Source organism: Bombyx mori, chromosome 10, assembly GCF_030269925.1.
Source record: "Bombyx mori chromosome 10, ASM3026992v2".
In the NCBI taxonomy this organism is placed as follows: Eukaryota; Metazoa; Arthropoda; class Insecta; order Lepidoptera; family Bombycidae; genus Bombyx; species Bombyx mori.
Window position 1 is genome coordinate 15,752,885 of NC_085116.1, and position 17,453 is coordinate 15,770,337.

Consider the following 17,453-nt stretch of genomic DNA (forward strand, 5'->3'; position numbering starts at 1 on the left):
TGGCCGTCTACAAAGGGGCTAAGACGAGCGATAGCTCCACGAAGCTTAGGGCGCTCAGTCCTTAGCGCCTTCAATTCTGAATGAAAGCTGGTGGCTTGCACAACTTCAATTAATTTCAGCAGTGCCTTCTTCCGCTCGATGGGACACACAACAGGTGTCATATTGCGTTGAGACACCGACAAACGACAATTCCGAATAAACCTCAAAATCCAGGCGGTAACCTTAACCAGCTTGTCCAAGGAGCTATAACGGTTGATGAGCAGATCCAAATCCAACCCCTGAATCACTCCTCGATCCTGGAACTGCGCCGGTGCAGCCACGAGACCTGGAGGAACTCCTATGCGAGAGGGTGGCCACTGAGAAGCCTTCATTGTGAGCCACTGGGGACCCCACCATAACTGATGATCAACCATTTCCGATGCTAAGCATCCCCGAGAAGCGCAGTCCGCCGGATTGAGCTCACCAGGCACGTGTCTCCATGTTAGAGGGACCTCAGATCCTTGAATCTGGGAGACACGGTTGGCCACGAAAACTTCAAGTGTATGAACCGAAGCCTTCAACCAGCATAACACTATCTGGCTGTCTGTCCAAGCATAGACAGTGTTTTCTAAATCAATAACCGACCGTAAACTAGTAGCTGTATGGTTTAACAACCTAGTCAACAGAGCGGCACCAGACAACTCGAGCTTCGGAATCGTCATGCGTGTCCGAAGCGGAGCGACCTTACTCTTCGCTAACACCAACCGTATATCAACCCTTCCAGTTGAAGAAACCGTTCGCAAGTATACCGCAGCTGCGAATCCACGTTCCGAGGCATCCGAAAACCCGTGGAGAGACGCCTTGTATTTGCCCGCAGGAACCAGCTTCCGAGGTATTGACACGTGGTTAATATCAGGAAGAGACGAGAAAAAGTTCAACCAATCCTTCAATAGGTCACCAGCAATCCCCTCGTCCCATGACAGGTTAGCAGACCACAGTCGCTGCATGAAGCACTTTAAGAGAAAAGTGACAGGAGCGATCCAACCGTTTGGATCGAAGGTTCGAGCAATTGTGGAAAGCACCGTTCGCTTAGACCATACCTTTGGATTTTCCAACTCCACCCGATAGGTAAATTCGTCTTGAATCGGACGATATTGAATCCCTAGGACCGACAGCATGTTAGGGTTATCGACATTCTCGAAAAGATGGGGATCCTGTTGAAACTTCGTTGGCAAACCAGTCAACAACTCAGGACAGTTAGACAGCCATTTTCTCAACTCGTACCCGCCCCTGCTCAAAAGGCGGATCAGTTCATCCTTGCGTGATAAGGCCTCTTCGACACTGTCGGCGCCCGTACATACGTCATCGACATATAGGTCCCGTTCCAAAATGTCCGCAGCACGAGGGTAGTGCAACCGTTCCCTCACTGCCAGCTCCCGCAAAGAACGAACCGCCAAATATGGACTCGACCGCAACCCGTAAGTGTTCGTGTTCAGTTCATAAATTTTTATGGGCTCATCTGAGCTTTCACGCCAGAGAATGAGTTGATACCGCCTATCCTCCGGATGAATCACCGTTTGCCTGAACATCATACGGATGTCTGCCACGAAAACGATCTGGTGCCTGCGGAAGCTCGTCAGTATGTCTGAAATGTCCCGGTTCAGCTTTGGACCCGAATGGAGACACTGATTTAACGAGACGCCGGAGGAGGTCGTGACCGAACCGTCAAACACGACCCTAATTTTACCGTTAGGAGTTTTCAAAACCGCATGATGAGGCAGGAAACAGTGCTCCGTAGCACTCCAATCTACCTTGGAAACCGACATGTGACCTAAAGATTCATACTCCCGCATAAACTCTACATATTTCTGCCGGAACACCGCGTCGCGCCTCATGCGTCTCTCCATTGACAAAAGTCTAGTCTCTGCTGCCTTCCTCGAACTGCCTAGCAGTGGGCGATTCGCCCGAAAAGGAAGTCTTAACAAGAACCGGCCCGAATAGAGACGACCCGTATTATTCTGGTAAAACAGCTCACATTCCTCCTCATCCGGGTTAACTCGATAAGCTGTAGGAGGTTCTTCTAGTTCCCAAAACCGTTGGACTACTTCCGAAAGCGTAGACCCGACCAGAAAATTGTCCGATTTCCTCGCAGCGACCGGCCGGAACGCAGGACCCAACAATACATGCCCTAATTTTGTGTCCATTGCAACCAAACCCTCCGCATGAAGAACGCGCTTCCCAGTCAGGAGCAGCTTCCCTAGTACATCCGCCCCAAGTAGTACGTCTACTGGCCCCGGTGTGTCAAACTTGGGGTCCGCTAGCCGTAAGTCTGAAGTCAATGACCGTATGTAACTGTTTACCTTCACCGGAGGGTGACGACCTATCACCTCAGGCATCACCAAAGCTGAGACTCTAAACTGTAAGCGAGGGTTGGGATTCGATGAGAAAATAAATGAAGTGTGACCGATCACGTCCGAAATTCTAACATTGCCCACTCCACGAATAGAATAAGAAGACTTGTAAATAGGATTGCCCAACCGTACTGCAAGGTTGCTCGACATAATACTGCCCTGTGCGCCGGAATCCAACAGAGCTCGAGCAAACACAGTGTTGCCATCCGAATCCAACACCCGAACAGAAGCGGTAGGAAGTAAAACAGCTTCTGGGGCTGGGGCAACACTGCAGTGAGCGGCAATTTCCTAGCGGGGGCCCGGGTCCCCGCTATCCCGGTCGGCGCGCGACGGAAGGTCGTAGCGTGCCAGCGGATCCCACGCTCCCACATAAGGCCCTCGATTCCCGTCCCGCCTCATATACCTCCGCGTACGATGGCCAAACGGGCCAAACACTGGAGGGAGTCGCTCCAGCGTCGGCCGCTCCCTCAGCGGAGGAGAAAACCATACTTCTGAGGGAGGGGGAGACGAGTGAGCAGGGCTACTCGATCCAGCAGGCGAACACGGCCCCGCACGGGGGGACAACGTGGCCACCCCGGCGTAGCTGGTGGGCATCCGCTGGCACCCGCCCGCAGTACCTAACCCGGCGCCTCCCTGCGAAGCCTCTTTCCGAGGGTCCACGCCGCCGAATTGGCGAGGGCTACGACCGGTGCGCTCACCGGTCGGCGAGGCTGGATGACTGCGTCCGGATGACCTCGGAGTGGCGGCAGACTCCAGACACAGGAGGGCATGGTGCCGACCGTCGCAATTAGGGCACAATTGTGGCTGTGGACAGACGCTCGCCGTGTGCGGCCCAAAACAAAAAAAGCACCATCGCCGCTGGGCAACGATGTTGCGTCTACCCCTGATGCGCGTCGACCGGAACCTCGGACAGGCGGCTACGTCGTGCCCGCTCTCATGACAGAAGGCACACCGTGGGCCTCCCACCGCTGCCATGAGCGCAGTCAGTCGTTGAGACGGCCCCCTCTTATCCCCTCCCCCTCCCCTCTGAGCAACCGAAACGGCGTGGCCGGAAGCCGGCACACGCGACCCAGAGGAGGAGGGTGGTGGCATAATCTCGTGTCGGCGACTTTCGGCTTCTAAAAACGCCAGCAGACTGGCCAGGGTAGGCAGTTCGTCCCTACCTGCGTTGTCCTGCTGCTCGAATCGAGTGAGCACCTCAACCGGCAGCCTACCTGCAACAATATAAAAGAGCAGATATGACCATTGGTCTACTGGTAGACCCAAATTGCCCAAGGCCTTAGTGGCCACCGTAACTGGATTCAGTACCTCGGCTCTGATATCGGAAGCCCGAGAAAGTTTGGGTATCGCAAACAGCCTGGCCAGCTGAACGTCCACCAACCGTCGTTGATTTTGATATCGGTCGAACAGGATCTGGCGTGCGACCGCATAATTGTCGTTGGTGATAGGCAAGTGTGCCACCAATTCACCAGGTTCACCTCGCAGAGCACCCCGAAGCTGAGCCATCTTATACGAGGCAGTCAAGTCCGACCGACCATGGACCAGGCTGTCAAACAAATTTATAAAGCCGACCCACTCGTTCAGATCACCGTGGAAGATCGGCAGGTCGATGGAAGGGAGGCGTGATATGACGCCTAGCGAAGTTCCCGAACCTCCATTACCACCGGAAGGCGACTGCTTCTTAATATCGGCCACCCGTTGCAGAATGGCATCAGCGTACTCCTGACACTGGTCCACGTCAAGACCGATGGCATGGATCACCTCCTTCTCCACTTCGGACCCCAAAGCAACGAGGTCAGACAACCGATCGTACACTACCTCCAACCGTTCGTGCACCTGAGACGCCCTATCGAGCAATGCCGCATCCCTATCCGTTCTGTCAACCAAAGCATGAGCTGATGCGAACCATCGGAGCTCACTAGTCACCTTCCCGCGAATGTAGGACACCGACATGTTACTTGCAGTTTACAATCAGAACAAAAAAAAATCAAAAAAAAAATTCAAAAAAAAATCAAAAAAAATTTCAAAAAAATAAAAAAAAGTTCAAAATAAAAATTGAAAAAAAATCAAAGGAATTATTTAAAGGAGTGTACGAGTGAGCCCACCAAAATATTCCTACTCCTAAGTATTTAGGTAACCTAGACCTCACCACTGTACCAAGGACACCCCAACAAATAAGAACAAACTTAAAATTAAAAGTTATAAGATAGAAAATTGCTGATACCAGGTTTTGAGTTGCAACTAAACTCAAGCGCACCTGGCCTCTAGACTATAACTAGAAGCTAGTCACCAAGCAGGACCCAATCAACAATTTACTATCACAAAGTATTCACACCGTTCAACGGGTAAGTCAAATAACAAAATTAAAATTAAAAATTAATTATATGATAGCAAATTGCTGATAAAAATTTGTGAATTAATTTTCAAACACTGATGGCCTCAGGACTATACCAAAGCCAGTCACCAAGCAGGGCCCACAGTCAGCAATCCACTACCACAAATTCAAACAAGTAATTTAAATTTAGAACAAATTAAAACAAATAACAAAAAATATATATAATAGCAAATTGCTGGTATAAGTTTTGAAATGACACTGATACACCATTGGCCTCTGGACTATAACTAAGCTAGTCTCCAAACGGGCAACCAGCAATCTACTACTACAAGTTCAACAAGTACTCCAGTTATATTCAATTACAAATGTGTTGCAGCTCAATTATACTAAAATATAAGTAGGAAGTGAGCTACAATCATACACAAATTAATAATAAATTATAAACCCAAACTGTAATAACATTCAGATTGTTACACACAACTATGCTTAAATAGATGTGGTAATCTACTGCTATGATGAGCAGAATTAACATAAATCTGTAGTAATAGTATGAAAATAGCTGACCACTGTAGCAGCTGTGTGCTAGGTCATAAACTCAGCCAGCAAAGCTGTCCAACTCACGTACAACTAGTCAGCTATGCGCAGTGGAAGCTAATAAATCAGTCTTACTATTACTAACTATTACTACTCACTAATTTTCTTAACCAGGTGGATAGAAACACACTAAACGACCTGACCTAGGTCAGCAGAATGATAGTTTAAACAGAACCGAACCCTATGCCTACACTACTTCTGCTGACTAGTAACAAAATTAAGTGAGGTTAGACGTAAAAATTTTTACTTCGTGGTAATTTATATAGATTTCACAAATCTAACCACGCTCTGCTACCAGAAATTGTTCGATTCGAACCCAGCGACCTCGTGGCAGCCTAGGGCTACGGAAACCAGCACGAGGTGCGCGTCGAACATGTGCCGCGATTCGCGGCGCCGTATGTACTATTTTAACAAAATATCATGCAATCACTCACCGGAACCGATGCCTTCGTCTTCTCACGCCGTATCACTTAGGGAGAAGGGTATGGGGCAGGAATGGATAAGGATTAGCGATGATACACAACTTTAGCGTAGACCGTCAATATACAGGTACCGTCCCGTTCGAGAAGCAAGACAAAGTGACAGATGTCAAATCGCGACGGCACCGTCAAATCGCGACCCGTGTTGCCGTGGTAAAAATTCAAAAACTAACGGATTGGTTTCGAACAAAACTACTGTATAAACATAAGATACGAACATACTTGGAATGGATCCATGATTTTCATCTCTGTCACGGAACGGAGGGGAGGGATTTGATAACAGCTGCCCGCGCACCTCGAAAAGAGACCTAACAACTCAAGAGCAGCTGCTTCGCGAATGAATCTACTATCGATCGGGTCGCCAACCCGCTGAGAAGATCTGGCGAGAAACTCAGCGGGCTGATCTATGCGTTAGGTTGCACGTCGAACTCTTTGCCGAGTTCGACCTCTTAGTGTTAGAGCTGAAGGCGTCTAGTGCTGAGGTTAATGGATTTCATTGATTCGTAAGAACGTATCCGAGGCGTCAACGGTAACTGGCTCCTGCATGAGCAGGAGTTGGGGAGTAGTCAGCGGCGGCAACATTTTACTCCGCTAGCAAATCATGGAATAATAAAGTCTGCAGAGAATAAATGCGACGCGATCACGCAGAGACCATCTGTGGGTGGAATGTCGTAGATGTATCCAGGATGACTCCCAGGTACTTGACCTTCCTGGCCTAAAGGATGGGTTGGCCGAAGAAGGCGATCTGGGGTGTGATATTTCTACCCCTAATGCGGGAGGAAATAGGGGTTGAATTCCCCCTTTGAAAGAGCACCGCTGTGGTTTTCGCCGAGTTAATATCGATGCGCCATTTCCGGAACCACTGTCCGAGTGCTACAGCTGCGCTTTGAAGTTTACTCGCAATTAGGAGAATAAGGTTAACTGGATCTGCGGCGACCGAGGAATGACGTTGATAAATAAACTAAATACGAACGGAGAGAGGACGAAGCCTTGCTGGTCTCCGCCCGTGACAAGTCGCGGGGAGGAGCGGGAGTATCTGAAAAAACTGATCGACAAGAAGTCCCATATTGTTGATCACGGTGAGACTGTCCGGCGCGCCGACGTTAAATAGTTTGAATAACAAACCGTTTTGCCAAATTTTTCGAACGCTTTTGCGACGTTGAAGAAGAGGGCTCCCGTATTAATCGGTTTACGTCAGTCAAGCTCAACGAGAAGGTGCTCCGTGAAGCGGTGCACCTGTTGTAGGCATGAGTGATTCGTGCGGAATCCAAATCGTTCATCCATAAGAATGCTCTTGGAGGAGACGAAGTCTCTGAGGCGATTGTAAAGTAGACGCATGTACAGTTTTTCTAGAGACATGAGGTTTTTTTTTCTTCTCTTTTCCTCTGCTAGGGTGCAAAGCTTTAAAGGCCAGAACATAGAGTCTTTCATGTTTTGTTACTTATTCTACGGTCTCTCTCAAGCATTCCGTCCTCTATTACCATTCCAGTTCTCTCATTTATCCCTCTCGTACTTTCATTCTTCTCACACATTCTTTAATTCTATAATTAACGTGGGGTCTAGGAGTGTATCGGAAGGGTTGTTTACTTTTTATTTCAGTTTCTTAATCTAATTAATTAGTAGAGTTAGATTTTTCTTACTGACTATATCTTACGCTATTCTTAACAACTATTTATTTTAACTTATTTAATTAATGCTATTCTACAATATGCTCACGATATTGTGATAGCATAGTTTTTAATCTTTGTTTTTCTTATTCACTACTTTTACTATTTGTACAGCATAATCTATAAACAGTTCCTTCACATACTTTTCAGCAATTAATCTACACAAATTTTCCTTATTTACACTTATATTTATTTTATTTTCGAGCTCGAACCTCTGCTTTCCAAAAATGGGACAACAAGTCAGCAGGTGTTCGACCGTTTCCGGCATGCCAGGTTCACAGGCACACGAAGGGTCCCCCTTACGCTTGAACCTAGCCAAGTATTCGGAGAACCCTCCGTGCCCCGTAGTGAACTGGGTAATGTGCCCAGTTATCCTCATTTTTCTTACAGTGCTGTACGCTGCTACTGCATCCGGAAAAAATAGCTTGGTAACTGGTGCTCTGTCACTATCCCGGTATCGCATGTTCCATTCGTCAAGCGAACCACCCCGGATAATTCGCTTGACGTATGAAACGGGACACAGGTCGTAATGTTCTGCCTGTCTGTCATTTTCGACAGCAGAGCGGCTTCCTTAGCAAGTTGATCTGCTCGCTCGTTTCCCTCCAACCCCGCGTGTGATTTTATCCAATATAGGGCAACGGTCTTATTTTGCAATGTGCATTGTTTCAGCATGTTTCTGGTGTCTACGGCTAGTGGATGGAGGGAACCGTGATTAGTGACTGTGAGGAATGCCGCTTTGCTGTCGCTAAAGACTCCAAAAGTAGACCCGTTTCGGAGCTGGGCTTCTTTGACTGCATAATTTAGAGCCAAAAGTTCGGCCTGATAAACGGTGCAATAGGGTGCGAGAGCAAGCTTGTGGGACCATATTTCGGCCTCACCATCCCAAATGGATAAAGCGGCCCCAACTCGGCCCTCAATCTTGCTCCCATCCGTGAAGATTCTCACATCAAGGTGGTTGAGGGTGTTATATTGTTCCTCGTCTACCAGATTGCCAAACTCCAGACTCAGTTGCTCTGCGGGATGAGGGGCGTTCATTGCTGATGACATTCGCTCGATCTCCCTGTCCCCAAGCCATGACTGGCATACTCCCTTCTTGGCCTCATATAGAGAGGCTGCCTCTCGAACTCGGAGATCCAAAGGGAATATCCCAGCCATTAACAGTGCCGAGTTCAGGGAGACCGTGCGATATGCCTTACAAAGTTTTTGAGCGATGCCCCTTTGGATGACATTAAGTTGTTTTGTGCCCATAGCTTATACACGGATTCGTGCCATGCTGCAGCCGCGTACAGCACCGTAGGCTCCACTACCGCCACATATATTACTCTGATAACTTCAGGACTCAACCCCAACCAACTCTGGCTGTACATGCGATGATCTTAAACATTCCTATAGCGTTTCTACATACATTCCTGACGTGTGTGTTGAATGTGAGTTTATTGTCGATGGTGAGCCCCAAGACTTCGACTTTACTAGCTGTTTTTCGGAGTTCCGTGAGAATACCATCACCTGTTTCATTTTTATCTTTAGATGAGACCATTATTGAGTGTAATGTGGCGCTTTTTGGAGATTGTCTCCCCGGCTGTGATACCACCATATCCGCATAAGTCGCTGTCTGATTCTGGAATATGTGTTTCAGCACTTCCATCTTTTCGGAGGTTTCTCTTAGGAGACTGCAATTTTCTTCCAGCTTTTTCTTTAACTCATTTAAGGTCGCATTCTGACCTTTATCCTTTTCCCTAGTCTCTGTTTCTTTCTCTTTATGCGTTACCTTCTCCTCTACTTTCATGAGGAGGTATCGGGTTGACTAGTCGGAAGATTTTTCGGTTTATGGGGTTTATATATACCGATAACGTCCACTTCTTTCCACACCGCAGGAAAGATGCAATTCGTCATAGGCATTGAAAATAAATGCCATCATCAGGATGAGTTGGGCGGGTAGAAATTTAATAGCACGATTAGATACATATACTATCAGAACGAGGAGCCTTACGAGGACGTAGGTTTTTGATCAGGTCTTCGACTTCCATCGGGGTAACGGGTGGTAACGCGTCCGAAGTTGGCAAAGACGCTCTGCGTTCGACCTCACTACTACTACTAATTTTAGATGAACAGAGTCCGCGGATTGAGGGCTGGGGATGCACTGGGCTTGCAGTGAATCGGCCAGCAATTCTCTTTTTAGTCGTAATCGTATGCCGCGAGTCGACCTGAAGGGCCTATAAGGGGAAGCTTAGATACTACCATATTCGATTTGAGACTCCTAGCTAAATGGTAGTAAGATCATTGGGAGGACGCGAGGCCTTCTATGAAACTAAGCCGCCTGGCATTTTGGATTTTGGCGACGCTAGATTTTACGTCGCGTTGTAGGGCATGCATTCGAATATAATTTTTCTCGGTAGGATACCTATCGTAAGCCTGGATCGAGGTGCTCTTGGCTCTAAGGAGTTCCCTGTCATCGACGGGCAATTTGAATCGGTGAAGAAAGTCCTACGCTACATCTTGCTTCGGTGACCTATCTAATATCTAGATGATGTGTGACGTTACGATGTCTATGGCTTCAACGCTATCCTGGGGGGACGGGGTAGATTCCGGGCTAAGCTAAGGCTAAGAGGTCCTTACTACATACAAAATTAAAATTTTTGCGGGTTTGATTTTTATTACACGATGTTATTCCTTCACAGTGGAAGTCAATCGTGAACATTTGTTAAGTACGTATTTCATTAGAAAAATAGTACCCGCCTGCGGGATTTGAACATCGTTGCATCGCTAGATACGAATGCACCGAACGTCTTATCCTTTAGGCCACGATGACTTCATAATGTATGCACAGAGTCAAGTTTTTTAATAATGATATTTCGAGTATATCCGGACGATGGCGATATTTAGCAGGCAGTGAATCGAGGTGGAACGACGATATCGAAGTTGAGATCGAGACGTCTACCGTTGGGGATTGTGGTATGCGAGTTCCACCTGATGTGTTTACAATTCAGGTCGCCCGCCAGAATGACGGAGCATTCCATGCCGAGCGCCTCAATGTCACTGCTTACAACGATCTTATCAGGTGAAGATAAGCGGACGCGATGACGATCGACGAGTATCCCGTCAGTGAGATTTGGCACACTAATGCTTTGATGTTAGCAAGCGCAGAGGATACCACCATCGGTACCACGAGCGGTAAGTCTGTCATTCTTAACCATGTTATAGTTCGCATTTTTAGGATCGCGACGCGCGGGCTTCTGTCGGGCAGGGTCACCTGTACTAGGGAAATGTCAATATGATGTTCACACTAAAAATCACAAACCTGATCACGTTGATTTGCGAGACCGTAAGCGTTAAAAAATCCTATCGTTACGGATATGGGTTTTATTCTATCTATGTACGCCATTAATTACCGGTGGAGTGAGGGGAGGACGTGCGTATTTAACAACACGTATACATCAGCGTTGTGCAGGGGAGGCGGCGCGGTTGGCATCGCCCGAAGCGCTAACTCGCTCAAAGTTGATCAACTAGAAAAAGACGATCGCTAGTGCGAGATTGTCGGATGCAATCGGAGGACAAATGGCGGGGGAGGGACGAATCGTGGGACAGGGGCGAGTTACAGGGGTGTCACAGCGTTATTCGTGTACAGTAACGGTTTAGCCCAAGCCGTAACGCTGGGCATGCCGCCGGCACGAAGGCAGACTTAGCACAGAGTGTGCTGAGGCTTTAGAGTCAGGGCCGGGAGCGTGAAGGCGCTTTTGTCGAGCAGCGCGGCGTTTCAATTTGGGGGCAACCTCGGTAGTTCGCGGGGTGACCTTGTGTTTGGTACAGGACGCAGCTAGGCGGTTCGTTTGCGGTTTTCCGGTCGCAAGCACAGAGGGCCGTTGCGTGATCGCCCAAACTTGATGCATCAGAAGCGCGACTGACAGTTACGGAATAAGTGCCCTTACTGTTGACAGTTATGGCACTGACTAGGAGTGCCTTTTTTGTGGGGGGTTTCCATGGCGACACCGGAAAGACCCTCATTATGTTGACACATGCATGTTACTCTAGTTTTTTAAATTCAGATTGACATCGTGGTCGTGTGGGATTCATTCTAAAATGCCATATCTGCAGGGAGATACTATAATAAATGAAACACATCTAAAATACATAAGGTTCAATTTATGTTGACTTTATATTTATATATATAAGCATCCTGGTCAGTTTATATTCTTGTCGTCGTATAAACCGTATCTCGTACTACTTAATTTTTTATTTCGGCTGCTAGTTCCTGCGCTCCAATTCTCCATAGAGCTTATAGAAGAGATCCCAGAAGGCCATCCGGTGGTGGAAGGGCCTGCTTCTGAGCTGCAGGTCGGTGTCGATGTCCAGATACGGCCGCTTGTTACCTTCTACTGTCGTCCACACGACCGGCAGCAGGTCCGTCGGCTCAGGGGTGGGGTTGCTGGAACATGGAAAGGCATCAAACGACATCTATACACATTGATCTCTGTAACGTTGAAGTCGTTGTGGCCTAAAGGAAGCCCGTTGCAATTTTTCTAATGCAATACGTACTAAACATATGCTCACGAATGACTTCCACGGTGAAGGAATAACATCGTGTAATGTCTGCGCGGTTAGGTATCAGCACCCTGCCCAGTTCTACCGTGAAGCAGTAATGCGTTTCGGTTTGAAGTGTGGGGCAGCCGTTGTAGGTGGGTGGTGAAATTTACGTTTTAGATGTTTATGGGTTCCGGTAACCACTTAACATAAGGTGAGTCATGAGCTAGTCTCACCATATAAGTAATAAAACAAAAGAAAATGTAAGGAACTCGGTTGTTGCATTTGGAGTTCCATTATTCAAATTGTTTATTGGTATATATTTACGTATAAGCTGAACATACCCGTATTTAGCAAAATTAGCCCAAAGAGTAGTGATCCTGTCGATGATCAGTTGGTCCTCCTCGGCGATGTGTTGTCCCGGGACCGCATCCACGGCCAGCAGGTAGCCGAGCTCGTCCGCGTGCGCAGCGCCCTCCGCCGTTATGCCGAGGTACTGCTTCATGGCATTCCTGCCTCCGTCGTACGAGAACACGTAGTAATATACCTCCTTGTTACCGTCAGCCAATGACTTCTTAATAGACCGCTGGACGCCGTAGTTGTAGTAATAGTCCGATGCAAAATCTATAAACTCATCGAAAAACTTCTCGGTCAGCGTCTCGTCTCCGATGTAGAAATGTCTCACGTGGTCTTCCATCTCGCTATCGGTCAAGTTGAAAGCCCGTTCCAGAAAAGCTCGAATTCCTGTCACCTCGTAATCTTCTGGGGTCACAAAAGCATGTAATGTAAGAAATTCTTTATTGTTTACTCCATAAATAGCAGGAATGTTTCTAGCCCTTAAATTTTCAGGAAAGTCGGAAAGAAAACTGTCAACTCCGTCGTATTTGTTCTCTAGGCAAGGTCTGAGGGTGTTGCCTCCTAAGGTAGATCTTTGAGAAGTGCTAGCTGCGACCACCAGGTGGGGGTCTTGATCGACCAGAAACTTTATCGCCTCTGCGAAGTTATCAGTTTCGAATCCCAGTTGGCTCGCTATTTCTATTGGAACACGGTTGTTAGGTTTTCTAATACCCCCAGCAAAGAAAGCAGATCCACTCTGAATGATCACCTGATTGAACAGTTCATCTTTGTCGGTCAGTAAGTGTAGATCGACAGCGACGCCGCCAGCACTCTCTCCGAATAAGGTTATTTTAGAAACATCTCCGCCGAACGCTTCGATATTTTCCTTAATCCATCTGAGAGCAAGAGCTTGATCCTTCAAACCCTGGTTGCCGGGAATATCAGGACTGTCCAAGCATAAGAACCCGTAGGGTCCGAGTCGGTAGTTGACCGATACAACGATGACGTCATGTCGGACCAGGTCGTCGTAGGAGAAGTCCCTGCCTGTCCCACTGCCGGTGGCGAAGCTTCCTCCGTGAATCCAAATCATCACGGGGCGCTTGTTGCGCGATGTAGCCGTGTTTGGGACATAAACGTTCAGGTTTAAACACTGGAGACTACCAACTCCGACGCCCTTAGTAACTTGAGGACAAACTACGGAATCATCGTACGCTTCGAATGTCTCTTCGAATCCAGGGTGTGGTACTGATGGCTGTAAAGTAAAATGTCCTTTGATTTCGATAGAATACTACAATAATTAATATACTGCTATTGTTTATTTTAATTAATAGGTTGAGAATTCTGGTTAATAAACTTAACACTTTAGAACCGCAAGAGATATCCGCGAAGAATTGATTTCGTTTAAAAAAATTAAATTGTATGTATCAACGCCGAAAAAAATTACAAAACTAACCTAAAACATATTCATTGAAATTTCTACCGGATAACATCTATCGCATCCATTACTTACTTATAAATATTCTTTCACTGATTCGTATTATGGTAAATATAAGTATCTAAAACCCGATACTTTCAAATAGATTCATTCGTACTCACCCCGAAAGGATTGTTCTCATCAACTAGTGCGTACGGTATGCCCAAAAACTTCGCGAACTTTCCATTTTCAGACCTCAGTCCCCTGATGAGTCCCCGCTGAGTATCAACCAGCGGGTCTATCCTCAATCGGGCAGCCACCGCCGACAACAAGCCTAACAGAGCAACCAATCGCAGCATACTTGCACTGGGAATGTGCTGTTTGGACGCTGTCAGATATTTATATAGTTAGGACCTGTAGCTCAAAATGATAACGGAGCGACAATCTCTGTTAAATCAAATTAGTCTGATATGCATTGTCACTCAGCCGTAATCGTCTCTTATCGATAGGATCTCTAATATTCTGTATTCTTTCTGCATAATTAGATCTGTTATTGATAAAAATTCGAAAGTCATTAATTGAAATGTAATTTAAATTAATAAATTCTATCCAAAAACATCATGAATCATGAAAACAATACATATCATGGTCAGATATGTGAGCTTTTCAAATGTGATCATCGTTAATCGATCTATACTTATCGTCTCTGTGAATGCAAACCCGCCGCGCCATACATTACCACCCCAGTACTCACATGTGCGCAGATCGAGAGAAAGCTATATTTATCACTCGGTCACAGGCTAGAGAGTCACCCGGCTTGCCAGAGTCTATCCCTCCACTCGTTCCTGATGCTACCGATGCAGCGAGTGACGAGACTCCCGTTGTTGATGGATGCGGTGCTGAAGAACCTCTCATCAGAAGACGAAGAGTATGAGGCATGCATGGATGCACTGGCTACTCTGAACAATGTAAGTTTAATACTAATGCAACGTGATATATTTTACGTGGTTTTTATTCGTCAGCCGGGGTATTAGGGATTACGCTCATGTCTGACATCTATGCTAAAGACCATTGCTGTAGACCAGCCTTTCCCAAAGTGGGCGATAACGCCCCCTTGTGGGCGCTGCAGGCCTAAAAGGGGCGATAAGAGACCCAGAAAAAAATGGGGGCCTTGTGTAGAGGCTTCGGAGGCGATTTGTAATTTCATCTAGGAGGGGACTCTTGGACACCGACTGAGCTTTCAACTCTCGACTACAACTTGTGAACATCAACTAATATTAGTTAAGATATTGCTCAAACTAACTCGGTTCGATATTCCTCTCCCCGTAATTCATATATCTATCCTGTTTTATTTAATAAGTAAATTAAAAATTTTAATTGAATTGACAATAAGAATTGATGAAATTGCTGAAAACATTGAAGAATCATTGTGCAATCATCTGAGGACTAGTCAATTCTCAATTCAGTTGGTTGAGTCCACTTTACCAACTAATGAAGCATTGTAGCTGTCTTACGTGAGGTTTATAAAAGATGAGAAAATATGTGAAGAACAATTGTTTGCTGGAAATTTAGAGACCGATACAAAAGGCGAAACCATATTCAAATACATTGGAAAAGTATTGTGATGAGAAAGAGATTCCGTCGAAAAAGATTATATCAGTTGCTAAGAATAAAATTCCTGATGGCCTTCCTGTACATCACGTTATTCATAGACAACATTTGGTTGCCAGAAATTTAAGTGAACGACTATTTCAATCAGTGCAATATGTCATCAAAGCAGTCAATAAAATCCGTAACAGCTCTTTGAATGATAGATTATTATCATCAGTTTTGTGTTACTAATGACGAAGATTTGGCTATCAAGAGGCAACTAATTGCCTGACTCGATTTTACAACCTGTCTGACTCTGTGATAGAGTTCTTGGAAACTAAAGATACAGAATTGCGCAACAAGCTCATTACATCAAAACATGACATAGCTTACATTACTTACTTACTATTAATACTTTCAAATGTCAACACAGCAATATCACCTCAGCTGGAAGAAGAACTAACAGAATTGACAACGAACGAGGAAATAAAAATAAAGTTCAAAAATGGCTATCAAGAATGTTGGCTACAAAATCCGATCCCGCAATCGTACCCTGGATTCCTGTCAATCGTTCAACGATTCTTGACAGCATTCCCATCGTCATATTTGTGTGAAGGCGGATTTAGTGCTGTGGCAACGCTGCTTACTAAAAAGGGAAATCGTTTGCATGCAACGTGGCGACTTGTGGCTGTTCTTGAGTAAATTGGAACCTTGATATCAACAAACTTATTAAACAGCATCAGATTCATCCTACACATTAGTTTTTATATTAGAATCGATTATGTATGTTTTATTTTGAATAAAAGATACTCTGAATACTATAGAGTTGCGTTTCAATAATCATTTTCATTAGCAGGTGTAGCCCGTGAGAGTTCACTTGAGACCTCGCCGTTGTGTACTGCCGCCTACTGCGCTCAGGTATCAAGTAAACACTTGCGGGTTATAGTAAAAGTCTCGTTGAGAATGAATGTTTAATCTCCACTAATATTGCTGGCAATAATTCATTTAATTTAAAGTTATAGTGGTTTTTAAGTAAGTGAAAAAATGGGGGCGCTAAAAAATAATTTACTCTCAAAGTGGGCAGTAGACAAATTAAGTTTGGGAGCCCCTGATCTAGATGTAGAATGTAACATTGTATCAATATTGGTTCAAATAAATGTGTAATAAGCATTTGCTTTTACTTTATTATGAAGTAAACAACCTATTTCTTAAAACAATTATTATTAGGTCTTAAAGGTAACATTTCTAAACTATTATATTATGTACACTAAAATTAAATTGAACTACTGTATAAAGATAAGATACGAACATGGCTTGGAATGGATCCACGATTTTCATCTCTGTCACGGAACGGAGGGGAGGGATTTGATAACAGCTGCCCGCGCGCCTCCAAGAGAGAAAAACAACTCAAGAGCAGCTGCTTCGCGAATGAATCTACTATCGATCGGGTCGCCAACCCGCTGAGAAGATCTGGCGAGAAACTCAGCGGGCTGATCTATGCGTTAGGTTGCACGTCGAACTCTTTGCCGAGTTCGACCTCTTAGTGTTAGAGCTGAAGGCGTCTAGTGCTGAGGATAATGGATTTGATTGATTCGTAAGAACGTATCCGGGGCGTCGACGGTAACTGTCTCCTGCATGAGCAGGAGTTGGGGAGTAGTCAGCGGCGGCACATTTTACTCCGCTAGCAAATCATGGAATAATAAAGTCTGCAGAGAATAAACGCGATGCGATCACGCAGAGACCATCTGTGGGTGGAATGTCGTAGATGTATCCAGGATGACTCCCAGGTACTTGACCTTCCTGGCCTAAAGGATGGGTTGGCCGAAGAAGGCGATCTGGGGTGTGATATTTCTACCCCTAATGCGGGAGGAAATAGGGGTTGAATTCCCCCTTTGAAAGAGCACCGCTGTGGTTTTCGCCGAGTTAATATCGATGCGCCATTTCCGGAACCACTGTCCGAGTGCTACAGCTGCGCTTTGAAGTTTACTAGCAATTAGGGACTTGTTTCTACTCGAATAATAAACGGTCGTGTCGTCGGCGAATAAGGTTAACTGGATCTGCGGCCACTGAGGAATGACGTTGATAAATAAACTAAATAGGAACGGAGAGAGGACGAAGCCTTGCTGGTCC

General features: G+C 46.0%; 3 protein-coding genes across 3 annotated transcripts; 1 reads left to right on the forward strand and 2 right to left on the reverse strand.

The window, feature by feature from the left end:
- Positions 1 to 7,867: 7,867 nt before the first annotated feature.
- On the reverse strand, positions 7,868 to 8,713 carry LOC101739204 (uncharacterized). Its single transcript, XM_004921625.2, has one exon. The coding sequence runs from the start codon at positions 8,711 to 8,713 to the stop codon at positions 7,868 to 7,870; it is 846 nt and encodes a 281-aa protein (XP_004921682.2).
- A 2,877-nt stretch (positions 8,714 to 11,590) lies between these two features.
- LOC101739057 (juvenile hormone esterase) lies at positions 11,591 to 14,119 on the reverse strand. The gene is made up of 3 exons (XM_038013531.2): positions 13,916 to 14,119; positions 12,328 to 13,571; positions 11,591 to 11,888 (listed from the first exon to the last, which is right to left on the reverse strand). Exons 1-3 carry the CDS (start codon positions 14,090 to 14,092, stop codon positions 11,708 to 11,710), a joined length of 1,602 nt encoding a protein of 533 aa, XP_037869459.1. The 5' UTR covers positions 14,093 to 14,119; the 3' UTR covers positions 11,591 to 11,707.
- Positions 14,120 to 14,159: 40 nt separating this feature from the next.
- On the forward strand, positions 14,160 to 16,146 carry LOC119629007 (SCAN domain-containing protein 3-like). The gene is given in 4 exon segments (XM_038013312.2): positions 14,160 to 14,221; positions 14,533 to 14,661; positions 15,127 to 15,334; positions 15,336 to 16,146. Coding segments are annotated over 4 exon segments (1,089 nt in total). The 3' UTR covers positions 16,026 to 16,146.
- The last annotated feature ends 1,307 nt before the right edge of the window (positions 16,147 to 17,453 follow it).